The sequence below is a fragment of the Anopheles arabiensis genome, chromosome X (assembly GCF_016920715.1).
Source record: "Anopheles arabiensis isolate DONGOLA chromosome X, AaraD3, whole genome shotgun sequence".
Taxonomy (NCBI): Eukaryota; Metazoa; Arthropoda; class Insecta; order Diptera; family Culicidae; genus Anopheles; species Anopheles arabiensis.
In genome coordinates, this window is record NC_053519.1 from 18,281,047 (window position 1) to 18,300,000 (window position 18,954).

The window sequence follows — 18,954 nt, forward strand, 5'->3', positions numbered from 1 at the left end:
TGTGCGTCATCATGTGACAGCTTGCAGGAATATTTTCTCCGCTAGAGGACGCTGCCTGCCCGTGCACTCTGTTGGTCTCGCTCTCTCTCACGCATCTTGCCGTCTGCCCGTACACTTGTGCTTCGTTCTCCCGCACAGCCTCAGTCAACGACCTACGGGCAAGGGAAACAATGTCAGATTCGAGGGAAACACGGGCCCAAGTAGCGCACACACTCAATCAACACAAGCCGTCCGTACGGGGCGCTGTTGTCCTCTCCAGATCGTCGTGGTATTGCGCGAGAGGGGCAAATCAGCCCGTGTGTGCCTGTGTATATGTGTGCAGAGTATACAGAGAGACAGCGCGTACAGCACGCACCACCGCCCTCGCTTCACCCTTCGTCGCGCGTTGCGTGCGAGGCGCTCTCTGTACGGCCCAGAAAATTGGACCCGCTTATCACGGCTTATCAGTGGCCGCCTGTCCTCGTTCGGTGTGCCGTACCATCAGTTTGACGTAAGTATAACGCAACAGGCCGGGCTAGCAGTGCGTTTCAGTCAATTCGGCCAGCTTTAAGCCCCATCTTGGCTGCAGATGGTAGCTGTGCAGACGGAGCCGTGCAGAGCATGTGTGTGTGTGTGTGTGAGTGCGTGTGTGAAACCAAGGGAAAGAAAGCTCGGAACAACACCGAAGACAACAACCACCGCTCACGCATTTATTGTGTGTGCGCGCACGGCCGAGAGACCTGTTTCTTTTTTTTTTGCGCGTTCGTTATTTCTTTTTCGAAATATTAGGTGACTTATTAAACGCTTTTCATTTGCGCTAGAGAAAAAACAGAAAAAAGTCCGTTTTCCAGTTTGCCCTACCAGCATACCACATACACATACTCGCCTACACAGCGCCGCTCGGAATAATCTGTTTCCTCCGAAGGGTCAGGCAGGTGAAGCGAGCAACAAAAGAAGCAGCTGAAGAAAAAAAAAGAACGTGTAGGCTCAAAGGTGCATTTGAAGTGTGTTTGTGTGTGTGTCTGTGCGCGCTGCTATGTGCTTTTAGTTCCTCATTCATCTTGCGCTGCTTTATTTCTCACACAAACAGGTCGAAGGAGTACGTCGGTTGTACTATTTGCTTTTCTCTCTCTACACATACACACACAGCACACACACACATTCGAAGTGAAAGATTTGTATTATAATCGCCTTTGCTCTGACGCATTGACTGGAGTGACTTGTAATAGTAGTAAATGAGGGAAAGAGAAGGAGCGATAGGTTGAGAGCGAGAATTTTTGCAGCTTTTGAAGTAAGTCCTTTTGGAGGTTTTTTTTGGTATGAAATTAACGCAAAACTCCCAAACAAAAAAAAACCTTGTCAACTAGCGTGTGTGTGTGTGTACGTGTGTCTGTATGAAACGTGCGTTTGCGCACGTGTGCAAGTGTGTGTGTGTACAGCAGCTGAAAAACTAACTGTTTTTGTGTGGTTTTCTTTTCTCTTCCTATTGCTTTCTCCCTTACGCGCACGCGCTCCCGGCTGCCAACGTACAGTGATTACGCGCCCGTGTGTGTGCACATGTGTGCATGAGTGTGTGTGTGTGTGACTGTACGTGAATTTCATCTCAGTTTAGTACCGTGCGCGCTGCAGTGTCTATCGCTAGAAGCAGTCGAAGAAGAAACAGTGAGCGAGAGAAGGTAGAAGCTTGAAGCACAAGCAGTCACGGTGCACGGTGAAAAGGAGGGAAAGGCGAGAGCACAGCCCCCCCCCCTACTCACCCGTTCACTTGCTCGACCATCAACCCGAATATAACGCAAGCGATTGTACGCGCGAGAGGACGCGCAGCAGAGTGCAGCAGCAGCAGCAGCAGCGGCGGCAGTTGCGGCCTGAGCGCAGAAGAAAGAAAAGGAAAGGCAGAGCGTGTTACTCCGCACCGCCGTGGCAGCAGCAAGGAAGACAACAAGCAGAAGCAGTGGTGTGGCCCGGCCAACACCATCATCATTATTATCACCAATCAAACGTTTATCAATAATAATTTCAACTCGGGCTGTTTCCCCCCTGCCGCCTTGCGTGCTCTCGCGTACGTTGCTGCTGCGTAATCTTCCTCGGCGGAAATTTTCATCCTTTCGCGGGCGAGGGAAAAGTGCGTTTAGCTAGTATTTGTGTACGTGTAGCTGTGTGTGTGTGTGTGTTTTTGTGTGTTGCGCAGTGTGGAAAGCTTTTCCCCGGAATTTGTATGACAGTGCGGTGCGGGTGCTAGACGCGCAACCGGGAGAACGGGGATCGCAGCAGAAAAAGGCACAGATTCGCGGCATTCGAAGAAAAGCAGTGCCGCCTTCTCCACACGGTCGCCGGGCGCGGAGCGCGCGGGAGGCATCCATCATGATGGCCTGACACTCCCCACATCGGAGCAGCACACTTTCCATCGCTTCAGTTCCTCCCGAAACTACCACCAGCCTCTCCCGCACACGTCCCTCCTACAGCTGCTGCGGTCAGAATTTTGCGAAGGTAAGTAGTGGTGCTTTCGCGCGCACCTTCGAACTGACAAAAGCGCCTCTCATCAACTTTTGCCTTGTAGCGCGCACCGGTGGCGTTTTGCTTTTTCGCTGCGTCTTATCAAGTACCCCCCCCCCCCTCGAACGCGCTGGCCTTTCGTGACATGTGCGCGATGATTTCTCGCCGCAACTGCCCGAAAAAAAACAAAAGTGCAAATGGGCGATCGCCCACCGTGTGTGTGTGTGTGTGTTGGACCACCAATGGTGGGGGGAGCATGAAGACAGGCACACCGAGGCAGCAGCATTAACAAAATAACAAAAAAAAAAAGAGTTGATAACGGAAACACTGTTTCCCATTCCCGCGGCCATTACACTTGTCTCTTTCATCGTTGTGCAAATGATGCAAAGCAAAACCGCGCGGGCCGGAAAGACACAACGCGTCGCCGGATGTTCTACGACGACGAGTGGCATGTGCTTCTCTTGGCGCGTGTGGTCGGCCAGGGCGGGGGCGGCATGGGGGTTCAAGTTTCACGGTCCGTCCCGCTCGAGAAAACGGAAACCGAAGCACTTTGTCGATTCGATGACAAAACGTCTCTTGCCTAGGTGGCCGGAGCAGGATGCCGGGGTTGTGTAACAACACGCTTGCCCCTTCCCCGGTCGAGAACGCCGGAGACTGTGTTGCGCCAGTCTAGATTGAAATATGAAACAACTTTACTACGTGATGTTGCTATGTTTATGGGACTGTTGAGATGGGGTGTTTTTTTTTGGTTGTCACTTTTTGGCCACATACCAAATGCTTTGGTGGAAAATAGGGTCTTGGTGTAGACAGGAAATTACAACACATATACACAAGCACATATAGACCACCCGAGCAGAATTGAAATTTTGAGTGTTTGGTCACAGTTTTAACAAAATCTCTACCTAAGCGTACCGGTAAGATATTTTCAAAACGATGGGACAAACTCGCCCGCACGGCGTTGGGAGGGCGTCCAATGTGCTGCTTAACCCCGAGAGACGCTTTAATTGCCTGCAAGCAATCGAGCGCAGTAAAATACACGATCGGTCGTAGAGTATCGCAAAGAAATAGAACCACATGAACCTTCCTTGTTGTTTACCTTTTCCAACGGTCGTCTCTCGTTGCGCCCCACACAACTAGTGATGGGGAAAGTTGGCAAAAATCCGGAGTCGAGTCCGATCCGAATCAAATAATTTCGGAATCGACTCCGGAAGGTAGGTCCGCCCAGGTCCGGAGTCGTCCGGAGTCGCAGTCGGAGTCGTCTGGAGTCGTTCGGAGTCGTTCGGAATCGTTCGGAGTCGTCTGGAGTCGTTGGGAGTCGTTGGGAGTCGTTGGGAGTCAGTTGGAGTCGAAGTCGTCCGGAGTCGCCTTCGAAACAAAGGCATTTATACGAAGTGCACGCGTAAATTGAAAGACAAAAAAAAAAAACTAAACGAAATGAAATGTCTGATCACAAGCACATTACACCGGACGGCTCCTGTTGAATCCGACCGATTCCAATTTCGGTTGACTTCGATTGACTTTGGACGACTCCGAATGACTCCGATTCTGGTCGACTATGACCGACTCCGGACGACTCCGGTCGACTGCGGACAACTCCGAACGAGTCCTGGTGACTCCGACGCCGAATGACTCCGGACGACTCCGACTCCGTACGACTCCGTACGACTCCGAACGACTCCAAACGACTCCAGACGATTCCGAAATACTCTGAACGACTCCGACTCTGTGCGGAACTAGTGGACCAGAATTTGACGGAATCGGAATAGGACTGACAATAGCCGGAGTCGGATCGGAGTCGTCGGTGCGCTCCGAAGAGCACATCACTACACATAACAAAGAACTCCGCTCTCTCTCTCTCTCTCTCTCTCTCTCTCTCTCTCTCTCTCTCTCTCTCTCTCTCTCTCTCTCTTTCTATCTGTTTCTTTCTCTGTTTCTCTCACCGTCTGGATATATTGGATTTTATTGCACTTGCTTAAAGTGATGCGATATCGACAGGATGGTGGTGGGTAAGATCGTTCAAGAATACAGACTAATAAATCTGAGGTACAGGGAGGGGGCGAGGAGTTGATCATTAAATGTGCGAGCTCTAAATTGCGCCCAAGTCTGCAAGAAACAAGTCCATCAATCCAAGCGCGAGAGATGGGTTGGTATGGTTTTATTTTACTTTTGTTTTTTTTTTTTTTATTATTATAAACCAGATTATGGCACGGTTTGTCTCAAGCGTCCGATTACGCCATGATATTTACCGGTGTGGTGCTATTTACAACCCACGTACGAGTACTGTTGATTGTCATTGCATTCGCGGTTTAAATTATTATTAAATTGTCAAACATGATTCGATGGAAGCTTCAGGTCGCACAGCTCTAAAAACCAATATGGCTTGTACCCAGGTTTGCTATCCACAAACTCGCAAGAGAGCATCAACTAAAATTCAACTGTGCCAAAAGGGGCAAAAAATATACGTCGGTAAAACAGAAATTCCGCTGATATCCCGTCTACCAGACTAATAACATTTTTTTATGTTTTGTTTGTCTCTGTTGCTTACCTCATCTGCTCCAAGAAGATGGTTTTTGTGATTATGATTTATTAATCATAAAATCGTATCCATCCGCGGGTACTTCCATTGACTGCTGGGGCTTTGGATGTGATCATCTGAGAGAGTTGTTTATATAGGTGTATATTTCCTGAAATCACGGGGTCCCACTGGAGTGCGATCACTGCAAGCCAAAAATGCCGATGAAATGTGTTTTTTTAATTAATCAGTTTTATTGTAAATTCTAACTCGATACGCGTCGAGACATTCAACTCGATTGCTCTTTGGAATTTGTATATGTATTTGTTGTTTAGGTCTAGATATAAAATCAACCAAGATCGCGTCGCCAGACAAATTCTCAGAAAACGATTTTAAAACATGCTCACAAGACTGGAACTTCAGCAAAACCGATAAAGATTTTCCTGTTAGGTGATAAACAAATATTTTTTCGATCCTATCTAGATTCCTATGTATGGGTTGGAAATTCCTACCGTGGTGTTAACGCAAACATATACTCTAACCTCTTCTTCTATGGTTCATGGCTTAAAACTGAACAATAAAGAAATCGCGTGAAAATTTCAGCAGTTGCATTTTTGTCGGCTTTTTAAAAGGCTTTTTAACATCCGCCTTTCATAAAATGTTGATTTTTCCAACATAAATTGTTTACTTCAAAGAAACATTAACTCTTTTGTTTCCAAGGCTGTGGAAGGTCAAACAGATTGTAGTTGTATGCAGAAAGAGAGATTAGTTTCTTTCAAATAGTTTTACTAATCCTCTTAGATTGTTTGAAAGGATTTCTTCAATCCGTTCGCCAAGAACGTGCTTCTTTCTTTCATGAGCATATCCGAAATATCGAGTCCACTATTATATGCTCCACTGTTGTCTCCACTAAAGCCGGTCTGGTGGTACAGTCGTCAACTCGTACGACTTTAACCACATGCGCGTTTAAGGGTTCAAGCCCCGAATGGACCGTGCCGCCATACGTAGGACTGACTATCCTGCTATGGGGGGGGGGAATCAATAAGTCCACTGAAAGCCGCCAAGCCCACAAGTAAGTGGTATAAGTAGGCCTTGACTGATAACGGTTGTTGTTGTGTCAAAGAAAAGAAGATGAAGTTGTCTTCACTTCACAATACGGACAAATGAAAGGCGATTTCTAGTTTCAAATGCGAGATGCGTACGAGTAAGCCTAGTGTGCCCAATCTCAGTCTCGTAAAATTATTCTCTGATCGCTGAGTTCTATTGGGAGACCTGGTGCCGATGTACGTTGTGTACATTCCATATATTTTTCCAGCACTGATGTATCGATCCTTTTCGCCATACGGAGGCATCTCCTCTCAATATAGGTCCAGCTGTCTTATCTTTTTACCTTAATTCGCGAGACGGTCAGCTTCTTTTTTTTCAATATTCTTTTTCCCTAAGATCTAACAAAAAACGATTGATTTTTCTCTTGCTAATGAATCGATAGCCTGTATGTAAGAATTACGTATGCGTCCTTTATCCAAAGCCATAAGTACGCTAGCACTATCCGTAAAAATAGCTTGCTGTCTGTCATTTAAGGTGGCTACCTCAACAGACAGTCAGACAGTTTCTGCTTGAAAATATTGCAGTATTATCAGGGAGTTTAATGCTGCTGGGGCTCGTGATAAAAGCTCCAGTTATTTTCTTCAGAGCGCAATCATGTGTGGGAGCTAGCTTTTTGCCAATGTTGTTATTGCTCATTGAAACAAATTCAATTCCGTACAACAGTTTTGGAACAAACCAACTGTTGACAATAGTGAGAAGTGTACGCCTTGAAGATGTTTTATTTGAACAACAAACGAAGAAGGTTTTGTCTGCTTTTATTTCATTTTTATATGAAGAAAGTTTTGGCGAAATTTTCATCTTAAATCAATAATAAATCCTAATTCGTTCGATTCGATGAAATTCGGCGAAATTTTAATCTTAAATAATAATAAATCCTAAAGTTGGTCTTACATTTGGAATGATGTTTGATTTCACAATCAATCAACCAAGATAAACCATTTGTTCAACTGCTCAAGGACACTCTGGCGCTTATGGTGCGATCAAAAGCGATTGGTAGGTCGACTACCTGAAAATGTGTATGATATTTCCTATTCTTAGCATCAGTGAGAACGTTTTCCAAACAGGCAAAGTAAGTCTCTGTAAGACGGCCGGCAAGTTGTACGGTGCTCAACAGATGTTTACTCTCTAGGGTTAACATTAGGGGGTTTTACGATACTAGCTAGCTTTTTTATGGAGTTTGAAACTTGGCGGCTGAAACCATGTCAACACTCCATACAAAACTAAACGCAGAACTACGTCTCAGATTTTCAGGCAGAATAATTTTAGCCCGAAAAATATGTAAACAAATGCCGATACGCAGCAGACTCGAATTAGCTCTTGAAGGAATTTATTTTCTTTTTTGCTGAATCATAACAAATGCATCAAGCATTGACAAATATAAAAATTGTTTGGATCAACATTTTTAAATTTATCAAAAGTACCATTAAAAAAAGGAAAACAAAATGATTTAAACATCATTGCTTGTACAAATGATTGTAGCGCCGGATAAGTAAGTAAGTAAGCTTGTATTAGATATGGTGAATCTAATCTGGCGGAACGTAATTGTCATATGTATGGGCCTTATGAAGTACCTTATTAAGTAGTTAATTTTGGCAGTCGTTTTTTCTAGCAGCCATCTTTGTTATGTTGGTTCAAATCAAATTTTATGATTAACGTGTTTTTGGTCTTCGATTGTATTAGAGTGTACTCGTTCGTGCAGAAAAGTCAACTTTTTGACACGGTTCTATGAAATTTTCGAAATTATAATTCGAACGAAGGTACTTCTGCTGCAAAGTAAACTTTTTTTTTGATCGTTAGCAAATTACGACGGCAAGTAATTTCGATTGCAAAAACAGAATAATCAGATTCAAAAAGCTTTCGGATAGAGGATTTTTTTATGAATAAAATGCTTTGTTTGGTTTTGTTTTGATGTTAAAATATATTTAAAAATAGATTTTCGTATTCGATTGCTTCGCTGGACTTCCCGATGATCCTCCTTGCTTTTATAATCAAAATTGTATAGTCTATTTTAGCTGCTCCCGCTTGTTTGCCATCGCCGGCGGGAAATGAGGCGCGCATGAAACGGGAACGCGGAAATTTTTAATGCAATTTCACAATTTACGAGAACGGCGCGAACCCCATCGACTACTAATTCCTGGCCCGATTGCGATTGGAAATATCCCCTTTCCCAATTCCTTCCAACAGCCGTTGTTGCGCGGGTTGGTGGTGGAACCAGCAGTCAGTCAGAAGAAATAAAGCCCCGATTTAGAGTACGCTTCTCTCGGCTTGGGCGCGCGCGTGTTAACAGAGACTGACGCGAATTATAAACCTCGGCAGCTTGTTGCAGTCAGTGCACAGGCACGGAAAAGCATCGCGCGCACAAACAAATAACACATCACATGGCAGAGAGCAGCCGGGCATCCCCAATCCCCATACCCTCACTATCCTTTGTTTGCTACAACGCTCCCCCCTCCTGCCCTGCATCTCACACCATCTTGGGAGGAAGATTATTTTAAATCGTCGCTGTGTTGTGTTGTCTGTGTTTTATTTTTCCACGTTTTTTTTTTACGACTTTGCCCCTGTGTGCGCCTTCGGGCAGCGTTTCGATGCTGCTGATGCTGGGGCGGATATGCATAAAGTTATGCTTTTCCGATCATCCCCGAGTCAAGATGATGATGGTACCAAATTTTACGACTTTCACGTGTGCGCGGGCTGCATCCACACATGCGGCATGCGAGCGGAGCAGCACGTGCTACGGGCAGGCGTATCGGTAGTCGAGCGATGCAAGTATAAAACCCCGCCAGCCGTGAAGAACACGTTCTAAAACACTTTACACTACATTTCGTAACCCGGCCGGGGACGAGAAGCTGGTTTCGGTTCGACCCGGAACGGTGCCCCGCGATGCATGGTCTGATGGAGAAAATGCATTCCATTTGTGTGCATCTTGAAGTGCCATTTCGTTACAGCCGGCACTCTATACGATGCGCTTGCAGCAGATTATTGTTATTTTGCTGTGCAGCTATAGTTTATGGCTGCGCCGGTTGCCGAGAGAAAGAGAGAGAGAGAGAGAGAGAGAGAGAGAGAGAGAGAGAGAGAGAGAGAGAGAGATGCTGTGCTGTGGGTGCGGTTTTGGCGCTGAGCTGCCCTCCCATCCCGGCAGGGTTCAATAGCGCTCCTGAGCAACTGGGGCCGCGGGATAAGAAAATTGACGGTTTTTTTATGGAACTCCTCGATCTCGAGTTGTAAATGTCAAAATTGCACTACACTTCACCGCTTTGCTGTGCGAGTTCAATAAATTGTTCACGGATGGGGCGGTTTGCCGCTTTTCTAGCGAAAGATGGGCACTGCCACTTCGTACACAGGAAAATAATTTCCATTCCTAAATTTGCCACCCTTTCTTTCTCCTTCTTCTGGCGATGGGATTGATCAATCCTCCGACGCAGCGGTCAGGTTTTGTGTTATAAATCCATCATACCGACCAAAGCTAGAGCGCAAGAGAGAGAGTGAAAGCGTGGTGAGAGAGAAAGACATTTAGCATTTTCGACACTTCAAATGGCGCGGGATGAAGGGCTGCTGTAGTTGATTGCCGCTGACCGGGCGTCGGCCCTGTCAAGGTACATTACGCTGATAATAATACCCCGTTCTCTCGCTCCTCTCCGGCGCACGTTACGATGATGCTGTGATGCAGTCGCACGGGCCCGCGCAAGAGCGGCACCTGTTAGGTGTACCACCTTGCAAAACACGTGACCGCATACACACGCACACCTTCACTCACTCAGATTAAAGCGTCACCAAATATGTTCACAATTGTGCACTGTTGTTTCGGTTTACAGGTGCACCAACGGGGCTTTATTGCACACATCTTAAGCGGTAAAGTGAGCGTAGTTTTGCCTGCAATTTGGCTTTAGTTACAGTCGTTGTCACTACATTTTGTGGCTCTTAGTTTTTGTCGGTAAGTCAACAATTTTCAATTGTTGAAATCATGATTAATTTTACTAGGCATTTGAGCAGATGTATGACAACTGTAATTGAACATTACTCAAAACACTACAAAAATCTGTTTTTTTTTGTGTGAAAAACCAACGAAATTTAAAAAAATTCTCAAGATATTGTTTTCATCTGTAAATTAGTGTTGGGTTTCATTAATCATTCGTTGAGATTCATTCATATGAATTTTCAGTGATGAGTGATGCGAATCTCAAATAGACTATTCAAAGATTCATGAGTCTCAAAAAATCCAAGGATTCATACATTCATTGAAATGAATACTATATATCTCCAGGGATTCATGAATATTAAGAGATGTATGATTTTCAAAATATTGTATTTGTGCGATCCCACCTAACAGCATGCCCGTCGTGGGTTCAAGCCTCGCATGGACCGTCTCCCCATAGTAAAACAAACTATTCGGCTGCGTGGTATTGCCAAGAAATGCCGAAAGCCTGTCTAGGCTGGCATAACCATGTAGGTTGCTACGCCAAGAAGAGGATTGATGAGCAGCTCAAGCTCTATGAATCTTGGTAGACGCATGAATCCCTTAAGATTCATGAATTCCCAGAAATTCGTGAATCTTTCGCTATATAGGAATCTTGAAATTCAGGAATCTTTCGATATTCATGAATATTGGGAGATTCATGCATCTTTGGAGATTCATGTATATTTGGAGATTAATGAACTTTTAAAAATTGATGTTTTAGAGGCAAAAATTGTGCCACGCTGTCAAAAATTGGTATCTTAAAGACAAGAATAGGTTGGAAGAATTTAGCGACGAGTGAAAAAAAAATGTTTATGCATTTGGAGAGCTGTGACAGTTAGCGCGGATATTGCGGAAATGAAAATAATATCGTATACAATCGTCATTATTTTTACCTTAGTGCAAAGCACCCCACAATCAAAATCGATAAACTTCTCGTTCTAACGAATGTGACTTGAATAAAGCTCAACACCCAGGTAAGGCTTTGAATTTGATGTTCAATGCTTCCGATTTAAAACGAATGAGCGAGGAAAGAACGAATGAAAACGACATGTGCTGCACCGCTTATCGCAGTCAATATTCAGTGAATTGAGAAGGAGCCTACTAATTATGTGTGTTGGACATGATGCAAAACATGATTAAATGCAGTTAAATCTGCGTAAGATGATGTTTATTGAGGCTGGGTTTTCTCTTCTTTAAGGTGAACATTTCGATAGTTCATAGTCATAGTCATAGTCATATTAAATTCTCGTCAAGATAAATTTCTCCCTAAGATAAATGACTCTATACAGTATATGCGATTTGGCTGTCCAGATTCTCAAAGGTTGAAGTATAAGTATACTCAGAGGTATAGTCCGTAATGTCTTAAAGCAGACATGTCAAACATACGGTCCTCGACCGACATGCGGCCCACAAAGGCTTTCCATCCGGCTCGCGAAAAAAAAAAATCTGCAGTTATTGGAATGAAGCAGTACTAGATTGTAAATTATAAGATAGGAAAAGTGGGTTTATTAATGTTGGTCCTCTGGGGAAGAAGGTTCAGTCTTTATTGTTGGATTATCGAAGTGTGAAGTAAGTTACATATAGAAAACGTACATATTTGCTTGGGAAGGTATCCGCTAAGATGTAGCATGTAGCACGTGTTTTAGTAATTGTTTCCTGAGAGCACTCTAAAGTTGGACTACCAATATTTTCACCCATTTTCTGACATTGAGGCTTACTGGAAAGTTCGGAAATAATGTATTGGAATATCACTTTCTTCACTTCAATGATGAGGGCCATCTTTAGATACGGTTCTGCAAAAATCAAGTGCATATATTTAAAAACCATGGAAAACCAAGAACTTAAAAAAGGTATGAATTGTATGAGATCGATGGTATGTTGGTAGTCTCTATTCCTCAACAAAATTGCCACAGAACTAGCCACTATTTGCCGATGTTGTGATACATTTTGAGTTATCGTTAATTAGTCATTACCGTTGTCAAAATGATGCAGCATTTGTACATCATGTGTCGTTATGTGAAGGCAATATACCAGGTTTGAAGAACTGACCAGGTAGCCTGAAAGTTAGCAGATATCTGGAGCTTTGATTATGAATTGTTAAATTTCCGAGTGGGGACGACCGCCGCTGAAGTAAAGTATGACTAAAGTCATAAATTTCATGAACTGTTTTTTGGAGACTACGAAAAATGTAGATAAGATACTAGGTCCAAGAATAAGTCCTTACAGGTTTTCTCTAGCCATCTCAACATCGGAAGCGAACAATTCGATCCCGTAAAACACATTTTAACAATAACAATAGAAACTAGAGTGATCTGTCATTGGTTGCTCGGTACACGCTCGACATTCATTTGACAATGTTGAATTGGGATTTTACGGATTGGAAATGAAGATTATAACGTTGAGCTGGATAGATAAACACTGTAATGACTTTCGCCGATCGAAGGACTTCTGTAACAAATCTGCATTTGCTTTTCTTCATTAGTTGAAGAGAATGGAAATGAATCGTTATCAATAATGTTACACGTTTTTTTTGAATAAATTGTTTGTACTATTTGAGTGCTCCAGTGTGTGCTCCAGGAAAGAGCCGGCTAAAAAGATTTTTTGGAGATGAAGAGACTGATGAAGAGGTTTATAGCACACTGAAGCAAAATAAAAAAGTCTTTTAAAACGTGCACCTCAGCTGAAATTTAATTTAGACTTTCGAAACATCGACAGCGAATGGTGCAATTGCAAACCCCTCCAGTTTGGTTGCAATTACAATTCTCGCGCGCACCGTTTGTTTCACATCACGTTTAGATAAGCGGTAGGGGTGACGCGCTGGCTTTGTGCATGGAATCGTTTAACTTTATCGCCAAGCGTTCTCGCTGGTCAAACGGTACCGTGAAGGCAATGTTTGGCAAATACACCATCCCACATGCATGCTGCGTGGTGACGTTCGATGCACCTGTTTCTGCATTAGGAGTAACGTCAACCCCCGGGCAGTTTATATATGAATGTTAGAAGTTAAAGTCGTTCAGAGCAAATTAACATTTGTCGATTTGCCGTAACAATGCTCTGTGGGTCTTCGGTATTAAAATTGCGCGGATGGATCCTAAGGCGGCTCTCTTATCGGCAGTACAGTAGTAGGATTGTGTGCGGACCCCGTACGTTGTGTGTGTGTGGAGGGGAATTTATCGATAAATTAATTTTCTTTAAAACACTCGCCTTTATCCAACATAACCGCTTTGCCCGGGCGTGGCGGTGGTGCTTTTGGAGTGCCGGCAAAATGCATTGCCCCCGATAAAGGAATTAAAACTGCTAATAACCGTAAGGAAACTAACCATTCTTCTCTTTTTTTCTCGCGAACCTCCATCCGCGGGTTTTTTTCTTCTCTGCTTTTAGGAACCACGCCATCGCAAATTGCACCACGGTAGAAAACCTGAACTCCAAAGCATCGCAACCAACGCCTCGATACCTCTCGCTTCCCTGCACTCCTTCCACAGTTACCGTAAGAGCTGGACGGAAGACGCGCCGCCGTGCACAACGCTACACACCGCGGCTTTTGTGGATATTTTTGTTTCTGCGCGAGAAGCGGAGCAAGAGAGCGAGAGCGAAATAGGGACGAAGCGCATAAAATTGCGTCGCGCGGGTGGACGCGGCCGCCGCTTCATTCCTCGACTGGGGGGTTGTACCATAAACACAGCGCTCTCTCACTGCTGCACCCGCGCGCGGCCCTGCTCGGGGTGCAATAAAGGTGAATGCGCGCGTGAAGGAAGCGCAGAGGCAAGCGCAAGCGAGACACAGTACCGGCCGCCAGTGCCAGAGCGCCCAGCAGCGGCGAAAGAATATATCGCGAAACCTGCTCGCCGCAGCCGTCAGTCTTGCTCGTGTCGTGTCGCCGGACAGTTCCGTTGCATTTGAAGGTGTGAGGCCGCGGATGACGCCGTAGGGACCCCGTTGTACCGAGGCGAAGTGTTGAGATAAACCGTGTGTCGTGTAGGAGTTGGCGTCGTGCCGCGTGCGGCGCCGGGGTGTGGTGACTCTTGTGGCTGACCGCGTGCGTCTGCCTGGGGAAGGCCGGAGAGTCTCTAACCAAGTAGTGTAGCTATCAAACAAGCCAGTGCACATGCAGCAGCAGCATCGAGAGCGGCCGCTACATCAGCAGTACAGGCCGGAGCAGGCACGTTCGGGTTTGACAGATTCGGCAGCAGCAGCGCGGTTGTTACGATGCGAAAGCTAAGCCTCAGCACCGGCGCAGGTATGTCACGACAATCGAAAAGTGTACCGCAGGCAAAGAAGGTGATGCCACCGGCCGTCCCGGACATGTACGGGAAGATAGGGCTGAACAATGGTGGTGGTAATGGTGGCAGTGGTGGTGGTGGCGGTGGTGGTCCACCGACGGCAGTGATTTACGATACGGGCGATGGGGCGGGCCGAAACGGTGGCACGGCGGTCGTGGCCGGCACGGTCATACTAGAGCATCATCTTCCTTCGCACGACGGGACAAACAGTGTCGGGAGCAATAGTGCCGGCGGTGCCGCTTCCGGTACGGTGCCGCCGCCGGCCGGTGGGCCGGGAGCTTCCGTAGCAGCAGCAGCCGCCGCCGCTGCACCCTCCAGCCTGCTGCTACGGTGCGGTCCGGACGGTATGGTCGATTACGGTTTGGACGATCAGGGTATCGATTTGACGCAGTCGCCCGGCCGGGACAGCCCGGTGTCGCTGTCCGGGTCGGCCGGGTCCGGATCGCGGCACTCCACCGCCAGCCTGGACTCGGGGCGCGCCTCCTCCTATCTGACCGGCGCCTCCAACTCGTCCAATCGCAGCGTGAGCGGCGTGGGCAGCTATGGCGTCCTGTCGTCGCCGCGCTGCTCGGTCAGCTCCTGCTCGATCGGTTCCGGGTCGGTCGGGGGCGTCGCCGGTGGACCGGGCGCCAGCTGCAGCCACCGGCTGAGCAACCACTCGTCGAGCGGCAGCCGCACCGACCACGACGTCATCTCGGAGTGGCTGATGGAGATACACTTCCACGAGTACACGTATCTGTTTCTGGAGGCGGGCTACGACCTGCCGACGATAGCGCGCATGACGCCGGAAGATTTGACTGCGATCGGCATCCGCAAGCCGAACCACCGCGAGCGGCTGAAGCGGCACATCGACGCGCTGAAGCTGCCGGACGCGCTGCCCGGCTACGTGCCCGGCTCGATCGACGAGTGGCTGCGGCTGCTGCGGCTCGAGGAGTACGTGCAGCCGCTGCTGGCGCAGGGCTACCAGACCGTGCACGACGTGACGCAGCTGACATGGGAAGACCTGGAGGACATCGGCATCGTGAAGCTGGGCCACCAGAAGAAGATTCTGCTCGCGATCAAGCGCGTGAAGGACATCATCAGCGGCAAGATGATGGGCGGGCCGGCCGCCGGCATGATGGGCCTCGGCGTGGTTGGCGCCGGGCTAGGCGGCTATGCCCTCTCGCCCACGATTGCCCGCTCACCGGCGGCCGCCGGTGGGGCGCATGGCCGGGCGCTGCACCATCACTACGACGACATGAGCATCGGCCTGCGGTCGGACTCGTCCAAGCAGCACCAGTTGGGGGTTGGTGGCGGCGTCGGCACCGGCTCGTACAGTACCTTTCTCCGGCAGCAGACGGTGCCGGCACCGCCGCCCCCATCGGCCCTCGCCGCCCACCAGATGATAACGTACCCGCACGTCCACTTCGACGGTACGCAGGCGATCTATCGGCGCAGCTCGTACGACGACAGTGACATCACGCCGACGAACGAGAAGTCGTCCGCGCTGCTGGCGCTATCGGAAGACCATCATCACTTTGCGGCCCAGCAGGCCGGCGCCGGAGCAGCAGGACAGCAGCAGCAGCCGCCGGTCTGGACATTGCAGCAGCAGCAACAGTTCGTCCACCAGCAGATCGTGCAGCTGCAGCAGCAGCAGCAGCAGCAGTACTTCCAAGGGGGCGGCACGCTACCGCGCCAGCACCAGCGCAACAACTATGGCGTCCGGCTGGCACTGCTGAGCGGACCGGGCAGCAATGGCGGGGTGGCGGGCCGCACCGCTGGTGCCACCGTCGGCGGCCGGCCGATTGCGAAGATCGTCGCCAACAACTTGAAGCTTCCGTCGCCAGCGCTCGAGGGTGGTGGGGTGGCCGCACCGGGCGATGCTTGCGATGCGCCCGACACCGCCGCTTACCCGGTGCCGCTTCCGATGCCCCCGCTGCAGATCGAGAACGTCGAGATGGCGACGGCCGCCCTGGACGCGATGCACTTTTCCAACTACACCAGCTCGCCTTACGCCGTCCAGCATCATCATCTGCACCATCACCACACGCTGACGCTCGTCACCAAAGAGTCCGGTGCAGGCGGTGGCGGTGGTACGCCCGTTGCCAACGCCGTGGTAAGCACCCAGCAGCAGCAGCAGCAGCCGATTTACCACAACCATCCGTCGATGTTGCTTCAGTCGCACTCGCAGCAGCAGCTGCTCCACCATCACACGCCGTCGTCCTCGTCCACCCAATCGACACCGTCGCCGCCGACACTGGCGCCCGGACTGGGGCCGATCCCCTCGTCCCATCTGCCGCACGGCTACGGCGGCGGGTACGCCGGCCAAACGATGCAAACCACGGTCGAGGTGCACAAGGTGTGCGGCCAGCACGACAACAAATCCAACTCGAGCCTGGAATCGATCGATCAGATACCGTTTGCGAACGAGAATGCCGGCACGATCAAGCAGCGCTCGTCGCTCAACCGGATGGAGCAGCATCACTACCAGCCGGGGGCGGTACCTCCCCAGCAGCATCCGCTGCTGCTGCCAACGCTGTCGTCCTCGTCCTCGTCGTCCTCTTCCTCGCTGACCGGCTCGATTACGACGACACTGGCCACGACGGGCTGCAGCCTGCAGCCGCTCTCACCATCGACCGCGCAGCCGGTATCTTCCGTCGGGGCAGGGGCCGCTGTCTCGTCTAACAGTTCGGTTGCAGCAGCAGCTCCACCGGCAAACGCACCACCGTCCGGAGCAGCTAATGAAGAGTTATCGGCAGCGGCACCGGCAGCAGCAGCAGCAGCAGCCTCGCAGGATATCTACGGCACCAACGTGCTGAACGATATTGGCAGCATGCTTGCCAATCTAACGGACGAGCTGGACGCCATGCTCGAGGAGGAAAAGTGCGCCGGCATTAGTGATAACGAGTAGGGGAGTAGTTAAGAAACGAGGATGCGTTTTGTTTTCTGGCTCTTGAAGGAGATGCGTGATAGGAGGGAGGACTTTAACAAAAAAAAGGAGAACTTGCGGTACGGTGTGATAGATGATTAGTAGAAGTGTAACATGAGATTTTCAATGATCTCTGTTTAGGATCGAAGAAACAACAGAAGAACTGATATGTATTTCTAACCGAGACTAGGATTGGTCTAACCCAATCTAATCGATGAAGAAGAAAGCGTGTGCGTGTATTCTCCCAAAATCGTCGGTGGACATCTTTGGCATTGAATTATGAAAGGACAACTTGAACAATATAATTTAGACTTAGGTGAGAAGAATTAGATTCATTCTTCAGTTTGGGGCAGCTAGCGGTAAGAAGTTTTCCTCCCTTAACCTTTTGCTTTTGCGGCGGGAGGTGGTAGGATGTTTTTTTTTTGTATTAGACATTTAGTTTCTCGTGCATTTTTGCGCGTGAACGTTCCACAAACACATACTTTGAACGGGACGATTTAAGAAAAAGTTTCCATTTAGGTCGTGACGATTTTTTGCTGTTAAAGTCATGCTGCAACGTTAGCGCTTTAGGAGTGTTGAGTGCAAAGATGGTACAGCAAGAGTGGTTAACGTTATGTTTTAAGGCGGGTCGATAAAAGCTCTCCTTCTGCTAGGATACAGCTAACCTTCTTATGTATTGTATCAGAGCATGGGAGAGTTAAACAGCAGCATTCCTTTGTTCAGTACAATATGCCACGGCGAAGAGTTCGCACTTCGTATTTCTTTTTTATCATCTACAATCGATCATGTCCATCGCAAGATGTATCGTGCGAAAAAGGTAAACTGGTCTTTTTTTCAACTATGGTTGTATTATCGATAGTTGGTAGTAATACAATCGCGAGAGCGAGCTCTACCTGGCATGCACAGAAAGATGGTTTTCCGTGAGGCAAACGATGGGTTAAAACGGCAGCAATTTTAATTTGATTTCAATCTTACCGGATAAATCCTACGAATATGACGAAGCAATGTGCACAATATAGGATCGTATCGAATCGGGCGGAAATATTGAGAGATCGAGAGACTAACCAAGATAGTCGTTGAGCCTTAGCGGCCGCTAACGTGATGGCACGGCGGGAAAACGGTCCGACGAAATGTTCTTTTATTTACGGTTTAGTTTTAAAGACTCTTTGCTTTTTTTACATGATAATGGTAAGGTGCGTGGCCGAAAAACGGGGTTCGAATTTGTCACTCTTGTCGATGGAGGTTCATTGAGGTCAACTCTTTGCTTCGTACGTTTAATTCCTGCTCCATTGGCTGCTGTTAGCAGTGCGTTCAGCACTATAGCATACAAATGTACTGAAGGAAAAAAAAACCAGGTACAGCTGTGAGAAGAGAGGAGTAAAAGGTAGTTCAGAGAATTTCGCAGCGAAATATGAAAATGGATTTTACTGTAGTAAAAAAAAACGAAAAAAAAAAGTAAATCACATACCCCCATAACGATTCTCGATGCTCGTTTACACAGGCAGCCTATAGAAAAGAAAATTGGAACTGGAGGTCAGCTCGAATCGCTAGTATACACACCACCATTCCTCTGTCTCTCTTTCCATTTGCCATACCCGTTAAAGCGGTTGCGGCCGAATGAAGAGGAAGTGGGGTTTTGAAATAAGGATATGATTTTCTTAAAATATGGCGCGCTAGGCATATTTTTAAATTCATAAGAAGTTAAAACCAATACAGAACA

At 47.8% G+C, this 18,954-nt stretch overlaps 1 protein-coding gene across 2 annotated transcripts in view; it reads left to right on the top strand.

The window, feature by feature from the left end:
* Positions 1-135: 135 nt before the first annotated feature.
* Positions 136-18,954, top strand: part of LOC120905688 — a 19,844-nt gene continuing 1,025 nt past the window's right edge. Inside the window, exons 1-3 of one of the 2 annotated variants that reach the window (XM_040316692.1) lie at positions 136-490; positions 1,512-2,466; positions 13,428-18,954. The exon at positions 13,428-18,954 is cut by the window's right edge and continues 1,025 nt beyond it. In XM_040316692.1, coding sequence (XP_040172626.1) covers positions 14,253-17,216 — 2,964 coding nt within the window. In that variant the 5' untranslated portion in view covers positions 136-490; positions 1,512-2,466; positions 13,428-14,252 and the 3' untranslated portion in view covers positions 17,217-18,954. Of the gene's footprint in view, positions 491-1,089; positions 1,271-1,511; positions 2,467-13,427 lie in introns of those variants that run through there. The other variant, XM_040316693.1, reaches the window with a different exon arrangement.